Source organism: Macaca thibetana, chromosome 8, assembly GCF_024542745.1.
Source record: "Macaca thibetana thibetana isolate TM-01 chromosome 8, ASM2454274v1, whole genome shotgun sequence".
Classification (NCBI taxonomy): Eukaryota; Metazoa; Chordata; class Mammalia; order Primates; family Cercopithecidae; genus Macaca; species Macaca thibetana.
In genome coordinates this window covers 120,975,015-120,995,277 of record NC_065585.1, presented here as the reverse complement: position 1 = coordinate 120,995,277, position 20,263 = coordinate 120,975,015, and the positions used below count along the sequence as shown (strand labels likewise).

Sequence of the window (20,263 nt, the reverse complement as noted above, 5' to 3'; positions counted from 1 at the left end):
TCAGTTCCCAAGTGGTTGTTGACCTACCTCTCCCATAAGTGCCCCGAGGCTCCCAGGTGACATTTACTCACTTTTTTAAGGGCTCGATCACAGTCTTCTGGATCTGGTTCACCTGTCAAAGAAAAACCCAAAGACATTAAAACTGGTAGGGAGGGGAGGACGACAGGCAAGGCAGGGCCCCTAACTACTGCTGGGCTAGGAAGTCTGAAGGGCCACAGGGTGCTGTCCTTGTCCTGGGCCTGGCCTTGCTCAGGGTGGATGGCCGGGTGGGTGGCCACAGAAGGCTCAGGGGCTGGGGCGAACAGGGCTGCCGTCAGTGACCCGAGCTTGTGGAGCCTCAGGAATCAGGCAGAGCCGAGGCAGAACAGTCTGGAAAGAGCCCTGTGGGCTTGCAGCACATTGCAGCACACGAGGCCAGAGGGCTTAGAACCCCGAGGGCAGACGGAACGCACTCAGGCCTCCCCGCACAGTCCACCCAGAGGCCCACACCGGGGGTGGAAGTCATGTTTGCCCACCCCAGACCAAGACCTAGTCACCTTTTCCTGGTTGAAGGCGTCCATCCGCTTCATGGCCGTGTCCAGGGCCGTCACCATGCTCAGAAGGTCCTGGTCTTGCTCGCAGAGGGGGTTGGAGAGTAAGTCCAAGGATATCTTCACGGCAGATTTGGACATGGCTGTGAGAAGCCAAAGCTCAGTGAGCCTTCTATGAAGGGGCAGGTTTCACGGCCTTCTCTCTAGGCCCCGTCCTCCTATGCCAGGGGCCTGCACCCTGAAGACCTCTTCCCACAGCCACGGCCGTCAGAATGGCGAAGTACCACACAGCCACAAGCTGCTGATCCCCATGCTTTAATGCTCATTCCCGACCCTAACACTGCTCTGGACAATTCTTTTGAGCAGCTTTACCTGTTCTCCAAACCCTGGGTTAGAAAAGGACCATCTGGGTGGGAGGCTACAAAATATGTTTCTGGCTCCGAAGATTCTAATTCAGTAAACCTGATACCCAAGAATATGCATTTAAAACCACCTCTCCAGGTGGTTTGGATGTGACACTTGGTTTGGGACTCCCAGAGGGACAAGAATAACAGTATTCCAGTTTACACATGCTTTTACTACAAAGGGCCCAACAGTAAATATTTCAGGCTTTGAGGGCCGCACAATTTCTTTTTTTTTTTTTTTTGAGACAGAGTCTTGCTCTGTCGCCCAGGCTGGGGTGCAGTGGCCGGATCTCAGCTCACTGCAAGCTCCGCCTCCCGGGTTTAGACCATTCTCCTGCCTCAGCCTCCCGAGTAGCTGGGACTACAGGCGCCCGCCACCTTGCCCGGCTAGTTTTTTGTATTTTTTTAGTAGAGACGGGGTTTCACCGTGTTAGCCAGGATGGTCTCGATCTCCTGACCTCGTGATCCGCCCGTCTCGGCCTCCCAAAGTGCTGGGATTACAGGCTTGAGCCACCGCGCCCGGCCAGAGGGCCGCACAATTTCTGTTGCAACTTCTCGACTCTGCCGTGTGCTGTAAAAACTGCCAGCGACGGCACATAAAAAATGGATGTGGCTGTTTCAATAAAACTTTATTGACAAAACTGGGTCCAATTAGGCCAGCAGCTGTAGCTTGTCAACCCCTGCTTTCCTCGACATCCAGTAGGAAGAGATACACTGGAAACTGTGTTTTCCCCCCGAGACTCACCCAGACACACTCTGCAGCTGGTACAGGTGGCACTGGGACAGCAGGGCCCTCCTTCAGGGTCTCTTCCTGCTCCTCCAGAATTTTGTTTGTAAATAATGGAAACCTGGGAACTCGTACGGGACAAAGAGCTCCAAAGCTGCCAGCAGGTCCCCATCTTGGGGTTCTACCACTACTAAATAAGAGTCCCAAGCACTCTCATTTAGGGCTCAAACAACCCAGGGGATGTCTAGCGGAAATGTATTTTGGTTCCATTTTAGAGAGGAGGCAGATCAGGCGCAAAAGGGTTTGTAATGCCTCCAAGGTCAAATGGCTGAACATGCCAGCTGGGCCCTGACCCTTGACCCTGGGCAGCTGCTTCCCTGTTCACTGCTCTCCTTATGGTGATCTGGCCTGGAGGAAGCCAGTGGACAGGTCCATCAAAGCTCTGTCCATCAGGCGTCCACTGACGTTTTTCAAGGCACCGTGGTACCCGATCCCCACGAATGTGCCACCCAGCCCTCTGTGCTCCTCCCTCCTCTGCTGACATTCCCTGCTGGGCAGATGGGAAGCCTGGGAGTCACAGGCGGCTCAGAGGCGGGCTGGAGACCTGCTGGCAGCTTTGGAGCTCCTGGTCCTGAACATGTTTTCAGGCCTCCATTATTTCTAGATTCTAGAAACAAAATTCTAGAGGGGCAGGAGGCGGGCCTGGAGAAGGGCCATGCTGGCCTGATGCTGTCTGTACCAGTGTCAGAGTGCGTCTGGGGCAGGTCTCAGGGGAGAAGACACATTGCAAATGCATTTCTTACCATATGCATGTTACTGAATTTAAGATGCTCTTCATCGTAAGTCATTTCTTGTATAAACTACTAAGAGAAAAAACTGTTGTCAATCAAACCAGGCTACACTTTCAGTCCTTTCATTTCAGAGACGTTAACTGTGGAAAAAGTGTCTTAGGACCCATGACATAAGGTCCGCCTCCCAGTTAATTACAGATGTGGCCTCGCCTAGCACTCCATGGTATGAATCCGACCCCTGACCTTGCGCTCCCCAGGGAAGGGTCTGCCTCCTCCAGGCCCCTTCACCAGCCAGCAAAGCAGTGCTGAGCGGACTGGCCGGCCAGGAGCATCCTCCTGGGGGTTTTCTGGAATCTGGGAGAGTGCTACAGTCACCCAGCAAAAGGGCAAACTGTGGGAGAAGGCTGGAAATGTAAACTTTCCAGAAATGTTGAAGCAACGGAGGGAAAAACACCTCTGAAATTCTGTGGAGTGACCCTGTAGGTTTAGGAACAAACGTTATGTGTAACTTGATTTGATTATGAAATGATCACATACAGCATAATAAAAAGATAAAAAAATTCTGGATAAAGCTGGAAATGTTTCCAAAAAATATCTTCTGCTATTTCTTAAAAAAAAAAAATGAGGAAAACAACCCAAAAAGCCAGAGGAGCAAGGAGACGTTCTTCCCACTTTCCCTTTTTTTTTTTGAGACGGAGTTTCGCTCTTGTGGCCCAGGCTGGAGCGCAATGGCATGATCTCGGCTCACTGCATCCTCCACCTCCTGGCTTCAAGTGATTCTCCTGCCTCAGCCTCCCAAGTAGCTGGGATTACAGGTGCCTGCCACTACGCCCACCTAATTTTTATATTTTTAGTAGAGACGGGATTTCACCATTTTGGCCAGGTTGGTCTCAAACTCCCGACCTCAGGTGATCTACCTGCCTTGGCCTCCCAAAGTGCTGGGATTACAGGCGTGAGCCACTGCGCCCAGCCCAGCCCCATTTTCTCCTTTCTTTCCTAAAGCTCTTGCATTGTCAGGAAGTCAAGGAACTGAGTGGGCTCAGTGGCCAGCCCTGGGCAGAACTGGGTCTGGAATCTCCACCCAGTGATGCCCTCGCTTCATGTGTGCAGAGCAGAGCTGGGGTAGATGACACTAAGAACACCATGACCTTGGCTGGGCGTGGCGGCTCATGCCTGTAATCCCTGTGCTTTGGGAAGCTGAAGCAGGAGGATCCCTTGAGCCCAGGAGTTCGAGACCAGCCTGGATGACATAGCAAGACTCCGTTCCCCCTCAACAAAAATAAAGAACAGCAGGTCTCCATGCCCCTCTGGACCTGTAGTCCCTGCTCCAGCCCATACCTCTCATTGTTTCCTATAGGGTCTGGGAGAGGGGCACAGTCAGCTTGGCCCACACCAGGAGGCTGGTGGTCTTTGAACCTTAGAGAAAGTGAGGGTCTTGGACCCCACCTGGGTCTCTAGAGTCCTGATGCAGCCTCTGGAATGTAAAAGTCAAAGGTTCACCAGAGCACTCTGAAAGTAATATGAGTTTCTGAAAGAAAGGTCATCTTTTTTAGAATAACTCGGGATTTTCCACCTTGCTGGGGAGCTTAGGAAATACCACGCTCAGGAAAGGCATCCTTCCATTCCCCTCAACTGTCCAGATCAGTGGTGCTCAGTGTGGGCCTCAGCGTCACCTGGGAACTCCAGGGACACACATCTTCAGGTCTCGCCCAGCCCATGAGTTAGTTGGAGGCTGGAGGTGGGGCCCGGCGGCCTGCAGCACAGCAAGCCCGCCCACAACGCTGATGCCCCGTATGTGAGACTGACATGGCCGTCAGGCTCGCCTCAGCCCCATGACCAGCACCGTGGCTCTTCAGAGGCACTGTCTCTGCCCACATCCATTCCTGAGGATAGCAATGCTAGGCTTCTGCAGTCACCCATCAAACTCTGGTTTCTCTGCTGGAAAACTAAGCTTTCCACAGCCACAGACAGTGCGTCACAGACCCCTGATGCCCTCCTTGGTTCCGGAGCAAGCCACTGTGAACACAGCACACCCTGGCTTCATTTATGTTCTGACAGTGCAGCTGTCTGCAGAAGCAGGAAGGAGAGGAAGCAACGGGTCACAGCGGCTCCTGAACTGGAAAGGCAGTGGGGACCGATCAAGAAAAATGTGACCCACGTAACTCAGACCTGAAATAACTACAAAACAAACAACTGCAGACAAACTTCCAAATCCGGTCCTTGGCTTGTGACACACATAGTTTGGCAATGCTAGAGGCCAGGAGCAAGGTGCATGTTCAGACCAGCCCACGGCCCAGGAATTAGCACTGGCATGAGAATTCACGGCACAGACCAAGACGGCCCCAGTCCCTGCACCGGTAGTCAGGGCTCACCAGGGCATGGTGGTGGTGGTGGTGGCGGCGGTGGTGACGGCGGCTGCCAGGGAAGGAATGCTTTCCTTTTGTGACAGTGCTTTGTAGGAAAGGTGGGTTTACACATCAGTAACTGGCTGAGGCTCAGGAGCTGGCATAAAATGGGAACAAATTCAAATCACTGCCTCTATTAGGGACATTTCAAGCGTTTTCCTCGTAACTGCCGTGCCAAGTAGGAGCAGGCTGGTCCTCAAATCCCACCCTTAGGTGCCCACTGCCCTGTGGCCCTTTGAATGGTGTCAGGAGACAGTGATGCTGCCATTTGCACTAGGCTCACAGACAGCCAAGCCAAGAGTGGATGGGCCAGGGTTCCAGAGCAGGGGCTGTTTCAGTCACCTTCTAGTTTGGCGGTGGGGGTGGGCAAAGGAAAGAGTGGGACATGGACAGCCTTCGCTGGGGAGACAGGGCCCTGGACTTGGAGAAGAGGAGCTGAACTCTTCCTCCTTTATCAAATGGACATGCCCGTTTATAAAATGGGTGTGTCATGTGCCCCGCCAATCTCAAGGTCAGAAGAGCTCAGGTAGGTGAAATTTCTTCACAGCCGTAACAGGACATTATTCAGCAGCTGGAGTGGCCGAGGGGACTGAAGATGGCTTCTCCACTCTCCTGCTGCCTCTCCTGCATCTCTGGTCAGTGTGCACGGCCTTTGGGCCTCCGCGCTTGCTGTCTGTGTTTCAGGCCCTCTTCCCTTGGCTCTACTTGTGCGGGTTACTCATTTCTTCAGGACTCTGCCCAGAGAACACTTCCCCAGGAAGGCCTCCCTTGACCCTGTCACTCTTTACCTCCTTATTTTTCTTGACCCAACACGCCATGACATGTCATTATAACACCGGTCCGCTTGTGGACCTCTTGCAGGGCTTCCTCCTAGAACATAAGCGCCCAACTTGTCTTGCTGTTGAGTCTCTAGTGCTGAGAGTGCCTGGTACATGTGGGTTCTCAGTCAGTATCTGCTGAGTGAGAGGAAATGGGCAGTCCTGGCCATACCCAAGTCTCTTTCAGGTCCCCGTCCCAGTGTGGTATATGGACACAGCCCTCCCAACGGACCCAGGGAAGGAGCTGCAGAGGTCCACCCAGTCAGGGAGCCTTGCTGCCCACAACGATGACAGTGATGACAGGAGCGGACGCCCCAAGAGCTGACCCTCGCCAGGCTCTGTTCTCAGCGCTTTACGTTGCTCATCCGACTTTATCTTCAACATGAACCTATGCCACTCGGACTGGCACTACCTGTGCTTCTCAGGTGAGGGAATTGAGGTAGAGCTAAGTCGGCTGTCCAGAGTTGTGCAGGGAGTGCTGAAGCTATTGATCAACCTTTGGTCAAGTGCTTGCTGCTCTGGGGCGGGAAAGTCAAGGCCTTGGAGAAAGAACCTCAAGGAATGGTCTCCATCTCTCCCGGTTGCTCGTCGCCTCCTTCCTGGGACATGGCCTGTGGCAGGGGCTCTGGACACTCCTTTATTCCAGACCTGCCTTTGTCTCTAGGCTCCTGGGCCTAGTTCCTCCTTGTTTCAAACAAGAACTCCCCAGCCAAGAAAGCTCCCCAAGGGCCCTGGCTGTTTCCCAGCACCTGCTGGCCCCCACTTCCCACGGGCCTCCCAGTGCCCTTTGTCATGACAGAATTATCTGGGGTATTTTTGGCCTTACACTTTAACCCAAGCTGTTTAAACACACAACAGCTTCCATTCTTGTTGCCACTGGAGCGCCCGTCCCAGCAGGACAGGGAGTTTTGTTTCTGCAGGAGGGAACGTGCTTCCCTTTCCCTCTGGACAGCCTGAGCTGCCGGCCAGGATTATGAAGCAGTGGAGGCATCTGATGGCAGAAGCTTCCACCAGCTGCAGTACTGCCCTGACTGGAGTCCCAGGAGAGTCTTGCCCCAACACCCACATCCACAGTGGGGCGGTGTGAGCTCTGTGCGAAGTGGGATCTGACTGGTGAGGGGTGGCTGCCCTCAGGCTGCTTCTCAGGACACTGGGCACATGTCCTCTGAGTGCAGTGACATCAGAGCCCTTAGAGGCCTGAGGGAGGAGGGTGCCCACCTCTGCCCCACCTTACCAAGCCAGTGGTACGGGTGGAAAGTCACCTACCCAGGTCAGCGTCGGTGCTCTTCTTCAGGTCTTTCTGCAGCTTCCGGGTCTGCTCTTCCAGCCTGCAAGGCAGGGGACAGGCTGCCTGGGGTCTCCTTCCTTCCCCCTACCTGAGCGAAGTCCAGGTGCTCTGGAGGGCCTGCCATGGAGGAGGAGAAGGGGATCTTCTCCGTGGGGACTTTTCCCACTGACAGAAGTGCCACCACACCCAAAAGCTACGAGTGAACGACTCTTGCGTGGCCATTGCTGGGGAACAGTTCTGGTAGCCTGGTGACCTGAATTGCCCTCAGCTTCCAGGGTACTCACGGGGCAGAGGGGCAGCCCAGGGAAGGGCACTGGGCAGACAAGTGAGACCTGGCAGGGGGCCCTTGTCCCTCCCTACCTCCCACCTCATCTTTCTGGGGTTGACACTCACTGCTGAAGTTTTCCATACTCCCTTTCAAAGTCTCTCTCCACCTGCAACAAGAGAGATAACTCAATTATTGGAGAAATGACAACACGGTGGAAAAAACCTTCCAGCCTCCTGAAACTCTCTCCACACCCAGCCCCAGTCCGCAGAAAACAACACGGTCCGGTTCACACAAGCACTGACAGATCGCTCCTGACACGATATTCCCGTGTTCCCAAGTTAATTAAGTGTTTGATTTACGGAGGAAGGCTCCCCTCCCAGAGGGGCCAGCCAGGCAGGTGCCAGCGGACCGTGGATCTGCTCTTCCCAGCCTGGAGCAAGGCACTCGCTGCGTGCCCTCCTCACCCCAGGCTGGAGGTGGTCACAGTGCTCAGAACATGACTTGACTCCATTTAGGGAGGCAGCAGGGTGCAGAGGATTGGGGGGGTCTGGAGTTGGGGGCTGTCTCTGCCTTTTCCTAGTTTCCAGGTCCATGCAGGGCACCTCCCCTCCTACCCTGCCCTCCACTCAGGACCCCCTGCCCCTGCTGGGCTCAGGGTGGGTCAGGAACAATCATGCACTTGTGCTTTGTGATTGGGATGCATCAAACACAGACACTATGACTACTGACTCAGGGCAGGCTCTCTCCACTCCTGACTGGATATCAACTCTCTCGAGAGCCAGCAACACTGAAACCAAATGGGTGAGTTCTGAACCCGGGGTTGCACTTGTTGCGGAAGATAAAGTCTAGTACTTTCTTCTGGTGCCTAGACTTCACTATTTGTAAAACGGAGCCTCATGATTGGTCTCTTATGGGCGTAGAATGGGAAGTAAACGACATTGAGAGGCAAAGGAGACTAAGCTAGAGGCCAGTCCTTCCTGCTCTCCCTGGCCAGAGCTGCAGCTGTCAGGGGCCAGCTTCAGGCTTCATGCTCTGAGAAGTCAAAACCGCTAACTCACTTTCATAGAGCCCTCACTGTGTGCTTTACAAGAATGGAGTTCTCTGAACTCATCTCCAAGGCAGGTGTGACTATCAGACGATAGTACTGAGGAGGTCACTGGGAACCAGGTTATGTACCCTGGCCAAGGTCACCCCATTGATGAGGGGTAGGGCTGAGCACAGTGGGAATGGAACCCAGGCAGCCTGGCTCCACAGCCTGTATTCGTAACCATCATTCTCCTGGAAGGCATTTGCTGATAAATGAAAGCCCTGACCTAGGAAAGAAGTCTTCCTGGCTGCTCCCCGGGAATCCTGTCCCCAAGAGCCTGGAGGGAGTACGTATCTGCAGAAACTGTCAAAGCCGCGCTATTCCCACCACTGCCTTCCAGCAACGCTGACCTGATGAGAGTATTCTAAGCCCATCAACCTTAGCCTTCCACGTTTGGATTTAGATTAATTCAACATAGCCCTGGAATGACAAAACAGCATTCACGTTACAAATGAGGAGCCCGAAGCCCAGAGGCAGGAGTAACTTCCCTAAGGACGCAGGACATTCCGGTGGCAATGCAAGGCTAGAATCCAGAGTCCTGGTTCAGGTCTTTTTGTTTCAAATTTCAACAACATTCATTCCTACGGACATGTATTGAGCACCTATTAAGTGAAATGCATTCTGCCAGGTTCTGGGGATACCCTGGTGATTCAAACAGACATGGGCTCTGGTGGTGGAGATAAACAACAGCCAGATACAAATCTACATGCTGACTATGATGGGCCTTTTGGACAGCAGGGATGAGGCCAGAGAGAGTTAGAGAGTCTGCTTAGCTCTGGCTCTCCAGGCACGAAGACAGACTCCTTGCATAGAGATAGCTTACCTTCCTCATTTCAACTGTAAAATCCAGAAGCAGGAAAAAATGCTCTTTTCCTTACTTTATGATCCTAGCATCTAGAATCTTCCACAAAACTGTGATGTAAAATCCACCATTGGTGCCCCCGCCTCCCATCCTACAATCTTTCTTCCTCTTTTCAACAGACTCTTTCTCCATCCAGGAACCCAATATTTTTATCATTACTTTCCTTAGGATCTAGCAAAAGCTACTCATAAGAAAAAAATTCAAAATTCACTCCCACTAGTGCACAAATGCTTGATGAGCGTTTAAAGTGCTGCCTGTCCCAGGGGATTTGCAAGTTTGCAGGAACCAAAGTCTTAGTTAGCTAAAGGAACGGAAAGGCTCATGGTGTGACTGCAGGTGGGAAATTTGCTTTGGTGTGAAGGAGCCTTGCCGGGGCCCTTGAAAGTCTGTACTCTGGTGTCAGCCTAGTTTTCTGGAGCAGGGCTAGAAGAATGCAGTTTAGAGGCATGAGCAGAGACAGGTTAAGATATGAACTCTGATACTAGCTGTGGAGCCTTGACAGTACTGAACAATTTTTTTTTTTTTTTTTTTTTTGAGACAGAGTTTTGCTCTGTTGCCCAGGCTGGAATGCAGTGGTGGCATCATGGCTCACTGCAGCCTTGACCTTCTAGGCTCAAGCAGTACTCCTGTCTCAGCCTCCTGCATAGCTGGGGCTATAGGCATATGCCATTATGCCTGGCTAATTTTTTAAAAATTTTTGTGGAGACGGGATTTTGCTATGTTGCCTAGGCTGGTCTTGAACTTCTGGCCTCAAGTGATTCTCTTGCACTGGCCTCCCAAAGTGCTGGGATTACAGGTGTAAGCCACCTCACCCAGCCAACTTTAGGTGGTTTACAAGGAAATAGCTGAAAATAATATCTACCTGAGTGGTTCCTTTTGAGGATTAAGAGGCAGCGCGTGCAGAACAGACTGCAAGGCGCCTGGCCCACGGCAGTGCTCACTAAATGTTAGTTTCTGTGTTTTTCTCCTGCTCACTGGGGTGTTGGGAAGACCAGAGCAATCTGGGGCTGAAGGCTGGGCTATAAACCTGTTCGCAGAGAGGAGAAGCTGCTCCAAGTACACAGGAAACCGGCAGCCAGGGAAACTCTGATGTTGGCTAAGGGTGGAGCCCCATGCTTGGGTGCTGTGACAGTGCCCTGGCTCCCTTTACTAGATACACATTTTTAAAATTTTTTTATTTTTTTGAGACGGAGTTCCGCTCTTGTCACCCAGGTTGGAGTGCAATAGTGCGATCTCAGCTCACCGCAACCTCTGCCGCCCGGGTTCAAGCGATTCTCCTGCCTCAGCCTCCCAAGTAGCTGGGATTACAGGCATGCGCCACCATGCCCGGCTAATCTTTGTGTTTTTAGTAGAGACGGGGTTTCACTATGTTGGTCAGGCTGGCCTCGAACTCCTGACTTCAGGTGATCATCCTCCGTGCCTCAGTGTCTCAAAGTGCTGGGATTACAGGTGTGAGCCACTGTGCCCAGCCTGCTAGACACATCCTTTTTTTTTTTTTTTTGAGACAGAGTCTCACTCTGTCATTCAGACTGGAGTACGGTGACACAACCTCTGCTCACTGCAACCTCTGCCTCCCAGGCCTAAGCAATTCTCATGCCTCAGCCTCCTGAGTAGCTGGGACTATAGGAGTGAGCCACCACACCCAGCTAATTTTTGAATTTTTTTTTTTTGGTAGAGATGGGGTCACCATGTTACCTGGGCTGCTCTTGAACTCCTGGCCTCGAGTGATCTGCCTGCCTTGGCCTCCCAAAGTGCTGGAATTACAGGCATGAGCCACCGCACCTGGCCCACATCTTTCTTCTAACTTTGTAGGATATGATAGCTGAGCAGCATCTTTACTTACTAAAAGTATTTATTTCCAGAAAGAGAAAATTAAAACTAAGCACTACTTGGCCCAAACCAAACTCTTCTAGAGATCCAGAACACACAGGGGGTGCTCTTTGGGAGGGGTGCTGAGTGTCAGCTGTACCCTGGGCCCCCAGCCTTTGGCTCCCTTCCTCTCTTTTGCAATCCCCCAAGTGTGCCGATGTGTGTGGGATGTCAGAGAACACCTGGTCTCCCTGGCTGGGGACTGTCTGGACTTGTATCGGGAGGGACTTCAGGTTTTCAGCTAGGTTGGATCATTCTGGAAGCTGAGGAACTCGAGGTCTCACAATGAAGCCGAGGAGCAGGTTGGGGGCAGGAGTGCGTTTTCTACTTGGTGCCGCTCAAGGCCATCTGACAGCCTGAGAGGAGTTCGGACACATTTCACCTCCCTGCTTCCAGCGGCCGGGGTGGGTTGCTTCTCTACCTCACTGGTCCGAGAGCTCTCTCCTTCACTGGGGAAAGATGCACGGGGACACTGCCAGAATTCTAGCCTCTCAGATAATGGCTAAGGGACCAAAGGGACACACTGGAGCCTCATTCTGAGGAAAAGAGCCAGACAGAAAAGATCTGAACATCTTTGAATGCTTGATGCCTTTGCCAAAGGCAATTGGACCCCAGTCAACAATGCAAGTATAAACACATGTGCATGGACCGTCAGGGGATCAGGGCAAGCTGGGCCAGGCTGGCGAGGTTAGTGCAGGGAGAACCAAGCCCCAGACACTACCTTTGGCCACTCCCTGCATTCATTCTCCAAGGCTCACGGTGGGAGGAAGGGGTTTTGCTGTTCCCTGCTCTATTGGCAGTGCACAGGTCATGCCCTGGCACAGAGTAGAAACTCAGTATTAAGTGAATGAACAGGCTGAGTTCCCACCCAAACTTATGCTCATGGTGAAGTGAAAAAGGAAACTGGCAGGCAGGACTGGGGCTCTGATCCCAGGGCTGAGGTGCATCTGATCGGAGTCTGAGAAGCCCAGAATCCTCAGCACTCTGGGAAGCCCCCTCCTTCAAGGGATGCTCTGGGTGGAAAGTGGGCTGCCCGTAGGTGTGTTCTAGCAGGATTAATGAGGCTAAGGGCCCTGTCGCCTGGCAGGTGAAAATCCTTCTCCAGTGGCGAGGCTGCATGTGGCCAGACTCTCTTCGCCCTAACTTTGCAGAGCACCCACCTGGCTAGGAACCTTGGAGTGCATGTTCCCTGTGTGCAAGACTCACAGTAACCCTTGTTTCAGGGGGACATGAAGAGCAAAGCTTTGAAGAGCTCTTCCATCTTCCCAGGTTATGCAGGAAGGTGCGGCGGCTTCTTTCTATGCTAAGATGCTCCAGTCACTTTATGGGACCTGGGGAGTGGGAGGGGACTGGGTGGAAGGTGAGGATCGGGACTGGGGGAGCTTTTGTTCCTCCATCTCAGTTCTAATGGTCAGCCCCAGCAGCAACAAGTCATTCTAGCCAAAGCCTTGACAATAATGGAATTTGTGTTAATAACCTGGGCACAGGAGAACAGTGAGGGTAGGGACACAATGCTGTCTTTGTGCCTGACAGTTGGGTGCCCTGAGCCAAAAACCTCCTGAAACTCCCTGAAGATAACATGAGCATTTCTTCCCATGACAGGGGCTCCATGACTTCCAATAACCCAGGCAGCCACAGCTGCTCCCCTCCCTGAAAGTGCCTGGGCAAGAACAACAGAGTGCGTCACTGCTGTCCGAGGGCAGCTGCCAGAGATGCTGAGACAGCCACACAGCCCAGGCCTGTTTCGGGGGCCAGGAGGGGGTGGTGGGTGGGGAACGAGACTGAAGAGGCAGGGTCTTGCTACTTCTACTTTAGTGCCTCTGGGGAGTGGAGGGGTATAGGCCAGGGAAGCAAATAACTACTCCAAGTTGTAGCTCAGCTGTGATTCCTTGTGAGAGATCAAAGGCCTAGCCGACTTTGTTGCATTGGGAAATCTAGCTGCCTGGGACAGGCTGAGTCCCTGATGGTTCATAAAGAGGATCAAATCAACCAGCTTCCTGTGATGTAGTTAATATTAACTGGGGACTTATTTTGTGCCAGACACTGTGTTAGGTGCCTTCAATGTATTACCTTGTGTGAGCCTCAAAGTAACATCCGTGACACAGGTACTGTCATCATCCTCATTTTACAAATGAGAAAACAAAGGCTCCAGAGGTTAAGGAACTTGCCCAAGGTCACAGACAGCATGTGGCAGAGCCAGGATGTGGACCCAGGGCGCCAGCCTCCCAAACCTGGCTTCTTTAACCCTTACCTGACCCCCAGTCTATCAGAGAGCAGGTGCCATAATCAGAGACCACAATTCCATCTCCAGCAAGACAGATGTTGAGAAAGGGAAGAGGGACGCCCTGTGTGCATCTGCCCTCACTGCGACTCCTTGCCACTCCTTAGATGAACGGAGCCAGAGATCTTGCCACCAACACACTGGCAAAGCAGCTGGTTTGCCTACACTTTCTGTGGAGAACAAAGTTCATTTTGATAAAGATTGGGGTGCTGGGAAGGTTTTTGTTTGTAGTGAGCATTCAGAATAAAAGACCCCTCTTGAAACCACTTCTCTTTCAGATCTGTCATGGATGAAACTCTGGAGACTCAAAGCCACACCTTCCCACTTCCTGCAGCCGGCTAGAGCCCAACATATGCACACCCAGATTCTTTGGACTTCAGCTGAGAGCCTCCACAGATGGTCAGCCTCTGCATGAGAGGTCATCGCTGAGTTGGTCAGCAATCTGCCTCTGCATGAAGCAGAGAGGGCCCCCTCCCAGCTTTTTTTTTTTTTTTTTTTTTTTTTTTAACAGACAGGGTCTCAGTCTATTACCTAGAGTGGAGTGCAGTGGTGCAATCAGAGCTCACTGTGGCCTTGAACTCCTGTGCTCAAGCAATCCTCCTGCTTTAGCCTCCCAAGTAGCTGGGACTACAGGCGTGCATTTTTTTTGGAGTTGGGGTCTCTCTTTGTTGCCCAGGCTGGTCTCAAAATTCTTGAAATGATCCCCCCACCTGGGCCTTCCAAAGTGTTGGGATTACAGGCATAAGCCACTGTACCCTGTGAGGGTGCTTTTAACTTGGGCCTGCTCCTCTCAAGTGATCTTACTATGGATTTGCTAGAGATGGAGCCATTGGTCAGATGTGTGCCAAACTTCTCACCAGACTGAAGCAATCTCTTTCCTATGCTTTTGAGAGCTCTGCCAAGGAGGGGAGAAGCTAGTAAGACAAGAACTATCAGGGGCTGGGATGACAGACGAGGGCCTCTGCCACCAGCACAGCACTGGACTTTCTGTAGCTGTCACATCAGAGAGGCTCTGCAGTTGTGGTCTCCCATATTAAAACCAAGAGACCCACTCAGATTTGTGGGTCAGGAGGTTGAAAAGGCTATTTTGCACTGGGATTCCAAAACAATGGGAGGGCCTCACAGCCTAGGCAAGCATCAGGCAATGGAAAGAGTATCGGCCAGGGGCTGACGCCTGAATTCTAACTCCAGCTTTGCCAGTGTGGGGTTTTCATAACTTGAGAAAGTCGCTGCAACTTTCCATGGGCCTCATTTTCTTCATCAAGAAAAATCAGGAGGTTGGACTAGATGATCTCTACGAGCTTCCAGCTCTAACTTCCTAAGAATCTATGATTCTCTTCCTTTCCCATTCTGGAGATAAGAACATTCTAGGGATAAAAACTGTGGGCTTGGCCGGGCGCGGTGGCTCAAGCCTGTAATCCCAGCACTTTGGGAGGCTGAGACGGGCGGATCACGAGGTCAGGAGATCGAGACCATCCTGGCTAACACAGTGAAACCCCGTCTCTACTAAAAAAATACAAAAAACCAGCCAGACGAGGTGGCAGGCGTCTGTAGTCCCAACTACTTGGTAGGCTGAGGCAGGAGAATGGCGTGAACCCAGGAGGCGGAGCTTGCAGTGAGCTGAGATCCCGCCACTGCACTCCAGCCTGGGCGACAGAGCGAGACTCCGTCTCAAAAAAAAAAACAAAAAACTGTGGGCTTACAGAGGGGTAGGATTCAACCTTCCCTTCCTGCTGAGTGACTGGGTCATGGCCAAGAATGCATTTGGAAGTTGGGACAAACAGGCTGAGGCCACTGGGAAAAGCTTCCTGGACTTTTCAGCAGCTGAGGTAACAGAAATAAACGCCTGGGCAATATCTTTGGTGGGGGCCTCTGTTTCAGGAACACTCTTAGGAAAAGTGTAGACCGCAAGCCAGTCCCTAGAGGTGGACTGTTCTAAAGCAGTATCTTTCTCTACATTTTTGTAATCCACCTCTTCCACCTGCCCAAGGACGATAAAGAGCCCAGGCTAACCTTTCCTAGGGGAAATGTCCCAGGACAGGAGGCCCCTCTAAGCCCCAGTCTGTGTGAGGTTCTAGATCCGCATAAGCGGGAATAAGGCCCAGGTTGCCGTCTTCCCAGCCCCAAGATGTGTTGATTCAAAGCTTTGGTTCTATGCAAAGGCCATGTGATACAGAACGGAATCTCACAGCACAACAATCGAGTTACTCACTGTTTTGGGCACAATCTGTTTCTTGGGCTGCCCAATCTTAAAAGGAATCCTATAAAAGAAAGAGACAAAGAGGGATATTGTGAGAAGTGGGGAAGGATGCAGCTGAAAGTATCAGTACAGTACAGGCCACTTTCCTCCAGGAGGGTGAGGAAGCCTGGCCATGGCTTGCTACTTGCTACTTGGACCACGTGCCCTGGTGGGCATACAACCATGGCATCTGGGCTTGGTTAGAGAGAGGTCCTCCCATCTACAGTGTCAGATGCAGGTTGTTCTGCCCCAGAACATCTTTGCTACTGATAGTCTGTCATTTAAAGACAATGAAAAGGTGAGGGCAAGGAGTTTGAGGCTGTAGTGAGCTATAATTGCACCACTATACTCTAGCCTAAGCGACAGAGCAAGACCCTATCTCAAAAAAAAAAAAAAAAAAAAAAAAAAAAAAAAAAAAAAATCAGTTTGGTATGGCAGCTCATACCTGTAATCCCAGCACTTTGGGAGGCCCAGGTGGAGGACTGCTTGAACCAGGAGTTCAAGACTAGACTGGGCAATATAGCAAGATCCTATCTCAAAACAACCACCACCACCACCACCACCAAAAATCAGCCGGGTGTGGTGGCACACGCCTGTAGTCCCAGTCACTTGAGAGGCTGAAACAGTAGGATCACTTAAGCCCAGGAGTTCGAGGCTGGAATGAATTATGATCATACCACTGCACCCTAGCCTGGGCAACAGAAGGAGACCCTGTCTCTTAAAGAGATAAAGGAAGGGAACAGAAGGGAAGAAAGAGGAGGAGGGGAGGGGGAGGAAAGGAAAGGAAAGGAAAGGAAAGGTGAGAAGGGCAGGAATGGGGAGACACCCTGTGAATAACAATAAGACCTTGTGTCTTGAGGAGTTGCAAACTCAGAAATTACAGACTCACTGCAGACTCACTATAATAGCTATCCTTGAAATCACGAACCACTATGGTCTATATTAGATCCTTCACTGCTTCTCTATAGAGAGGCAAACTGTGGATCTGCAAATCTTCTTGGGAGGCTGGGGAGAGGTAATAAATAACAGAGGCATTAATGATTGGCCAGGCTGGATTATTTCCCTGGGAAAACTCATAAAATCAAAAAGCTGCTAGCTTGGAAAAGAATCTGAAATCCAGCCCAAGTCTGCCTTGGACTTGCTATGAAGAGCTGCACCTCAGATTCCCTACTTTACAGCATGGCACAGCAGAAGGAGCATCATGGGTCTAGGAGTCTCAACCTGAGCATTAGCCTGGCCTCTGCTTCCACTGAGCAGGCTGCCCTTCGGCAGGTGACAGCTGCACTGGGCACTGGGACTCCATTTCCTGCTCCATAAAATGAATAGATTAAAGTAGGTAATTTAGGAGCTTCCTTGAGGCACTGAGCATTCTATGATTCTCTGATTCCAGGAAGAAAAGCAGCCAGGCTAGAAAGTGCATCCCAGTGGCTATGGAAAGGGTAGGCTCTCAACCCCAGGTAGGAAGTGAGTCAAGAACCCCTGGGATCAGCTCCGGCAGAGGGCTCTCAGCCAGCCATGCTCATCCCTCTCCTTTTGGCTCTTCCATTCAAACCTCCCGCTTCCACAATGCACCAGACCCACTCCACAAGGCCCAGGACCCACCCTTCCCTCCACAACCCCTTCTCCCTGAGCCTGCTTTCCTTTGGCCCAAACTGACCAACACACTGTTGCTAAACCCAAGAGTGTAATTAACTACCGATAATAACCCCAAGCAGCGATCCAGTGGAGGGGATGGGCCAGCCTGAGTCACAGCGGTTTAAATTTAATTTCTGGAGGACATCCTGTTTATTGTTAACCCAGCCCCATAATTTGGGAGTGTTAACCCTTTAGGGGCTGGCTGATTCGCAGCTTCTGTAAACAAATAATTTCTGGCTACATAATAACCAGGGAGGAAAGGTAAGGTCTAGAAATGAAAGGGAAAGAAAAAATGAAATTGTTTCCCTTCTCAGACCTAAAGAGGAAAGGTTCACAGGGAGATGGGTCCCTTCCCTGCACCCTGGTTACTTTTCCCATTCTCAGGGATTAGAGCTGACAGACATGATGGTTTTTGGACAGCGAGCAATTGCCCTCAAGGACCATTCTGGAGACAGTGCAAATGAGGTCCTGGTGGCAAGGACCACTCTGGAGACATTGCAAATGAGGTCCTGGTGGCATTGTAAAAAGACAGCCCGTATTCTGTGGGAAGCATGCTGCAGGTGAAAGCGCTCTAGACCTGATATCAGAAAACCTGCCCTCTGCCTCCGACTCATTTTGTGATTTGAACAAATCTCAATCTCTCTGGAGCCCAGTTTCTTAAACTATGAAACAAAGGAGTTGGAATCCCTTCAGCTCATCTAAAACTGGAATTCTAAACTGAATCTCCACTCCAAGAATATGGGGAGTAGGATGGGAATTCTAAAGAAGTCTCAGAGTGGTCTTCAAAACGATTCTTGGAGTTTAGTACTGTAGACAAGGGACCAAGAAATCAGAAACGTAGATTCCATTATTTGTGGTGCTACAGCCTCCCTCTAAACCTTAATTTAGTATGATGGTATTTTTAGAACTGTAAGTTACCATAGAAATTTTTTCCCCAGTTCAACCCTCTCCTTTTGTAGATGAGGAAGCAGATCCAGAGAGGTTCAGTGACAAGCCCAGGGTCACTCTGCTGGCTCACAAGAGAATCAGGAAGAAGCAACCAGGACCCCTGCTGTCCAGCCCAGTTTTCTCTCTGCTACCCACAGTTCAATACTCTTTTCATATGAATTTGTTATAAGTATGTAATGAAAATACCTAGTCTTAAAGTCCTGTGGAATTCCAAGGGGCTCATTGTTCTTAAGGGTCTGGAAATGAACGGGAGGAAGTTTGTGCTGAACTGGGTGCTCTGGCACAATAAGGGGTTATGTACACCAAGCAGACGGAACAGGTCTATCCTTGTATTTTCACCACAGTTACTGACGATCACAGAGACCTATCATACTGTTCTAATTATTTTTCAACTCACCTGCTCAAAAGCCCTATGAGAACACCTTAAAAAAATCCTTCACATTGAAAAAGTTTTAGATTTAAAGAAAAATTGTGAAGGAAGTACGTAATTCCTATGTCGCCCACCCTCAGTTTCCCTTTTTATTAACATCCGATATTGGTGTGGTACATTGATCACAATCAGTGAACCAACAGAAACAGGGTCAAGACTATCCTTTCTTTAGACGTCCTCAGTTTTCTCCACGTCGTTTCTCAGTTCCAGCATCGCACCCAGGTCACCACGTCACGTTCAGTCGCTATGTGCCCCGAGGCTCCGCTTGGCTGTGACAGTTTCTAAATCTCTCCCTGCTTTTGAGGACCATGTCAGTTTTAAGAAGTGCTGGTCAGGTATTTATAGAATGCCAACTTGGATTTGTCTGATGCTTTTCTCCTGACTAGACTGGAGTTACGGCTTTCGGGGTAGAAGATGACAGAGCGGAAGAGTCATCCTCACTACAACATGCCCAGGGTCCACGATGTCAACATGCCTTACCCTGCTGATGCGAACCTCGATCACCAGGCTGATCAGGGTCATCTTTCCCAGCCTCCTACTGTGAAGTTACTCCCCCTTTTCCCTTTCCCTACTGCACTCCTTGGGAGGAAGGCATCATGCAGAGTCCTATTTCTTACTTATTCAACCATTCAATATCAGTATGGACTCATAGATCTTTATCTTACATTTTGGGTTATAATCCAATACATTATTTTGATGCTCAAACTGTTCCAGCTTTCACCACTGGCAGCTCTTTCAGTTGGCCTGTGTCCCTTTGACATATCCACATCAACATATGTATGTATGTATGTATGTATGTATGTACGTGTGTGTGTTTAGTATTTCCTTACTTTCTGGCACTACAACATGTACCAAGTGCATCTTGTACATTTCCTGCCTCAGCCCTAGAATCAGTGGAGGAACTTACATTAGTATTCAACGGGCTTCTGTAATATGGTCTCAACTTTACTTTTAATTTCTTTCCTATTCACTCAGTACAACTGCCATGATTCAGCCAAGTGGTTGTTCATTAATCCCCCAAATCTAGACTCCTTATAATTTCCTGTCTCAAACTGGGACATTTTGGAGTACACATCATCAGAACAACTTGGACTGCCCAGGGCAAGCAGGACAAATGGCTACCCCACCTATATGGAATGCTTTCTCTGCTCCCAGGAAAACTTCTTGCCTTCTTCTAAATGTCTAAGACTTATTTGGCATTTAAAAAATTCTACCCTTCACAGTTAATTACAGTTCATCTCCTCAAAAAGTATTCACATGAGAAACAGTAACTTTAAAACAATTATTATAGAAAAACATGCTCATTGCAGAAAACTTGAGAAATAAAAGGGGATGGGGTGGGTGGGGGGGATAAGGGAGGAAAAGAAGAGGGAGAAAAACCCAGCCATGATTTCAGATCTAAAATATGGCCAAGGTTAATGTTTTAGTGTTGTTATTTATATTTTTTAAATTTACAGAAAGAAAAACCGAAGCAAATATGCCAAATGTTGGTAGTGGCTAATTCTGGGTGGTGAGAATATGATTACTGTTTTCTTCTTTGCACTTTCCACATTTTTTTTCAAATAAACCAAAAAAACCCTGTTTTTTTTTTCTTGACTACAAAAATAGCACCTGATCAGTGTTAAAAACTTGGAAGACACAGAAAAACGCAAAGGAAAAAATGCACGCACACACTCACGCA

General features: G+C 50.4%; 1 protein-coding gene across 2 annotated transcripts in view; it reads right to left on the bottom strand.

The window, feature by feature from the left end:
• BIN3 (bridging integrator 3) overlaps positions 1–20,263 on the bottom strand; it is a 135,710-nt gene that overhangs the window by 9,154 nt on the left and 106,293 nt on the right. The window contains exons 3-7 of one of the 2 annotated variants that reach the window (XM_050801454.1): positions 15,543–15,591; positions 7,357–7,397; positions 6,942–7,003; positions 537–673; positions 72–112 (exon numbers count right to left, since the gene is read on the bottom strand). In XM_050801454.1, coding sequence (XP_050657411.1) covers positions 72–112; positions 537–673; positions 6,942–7,003; positions 7,357–7,397; positions 15,543–15,591 — 330 coding nt within the window. The remainder of the gene's footprint in view (positions 1–71; positions 113–536; positions 674–6,941; positions 7,004–7,356; positions 7,398–15,542; positions 15,592–20,263) is intronic. The other variant, XM_050801455.1, reaches the window with a different exon arrangement.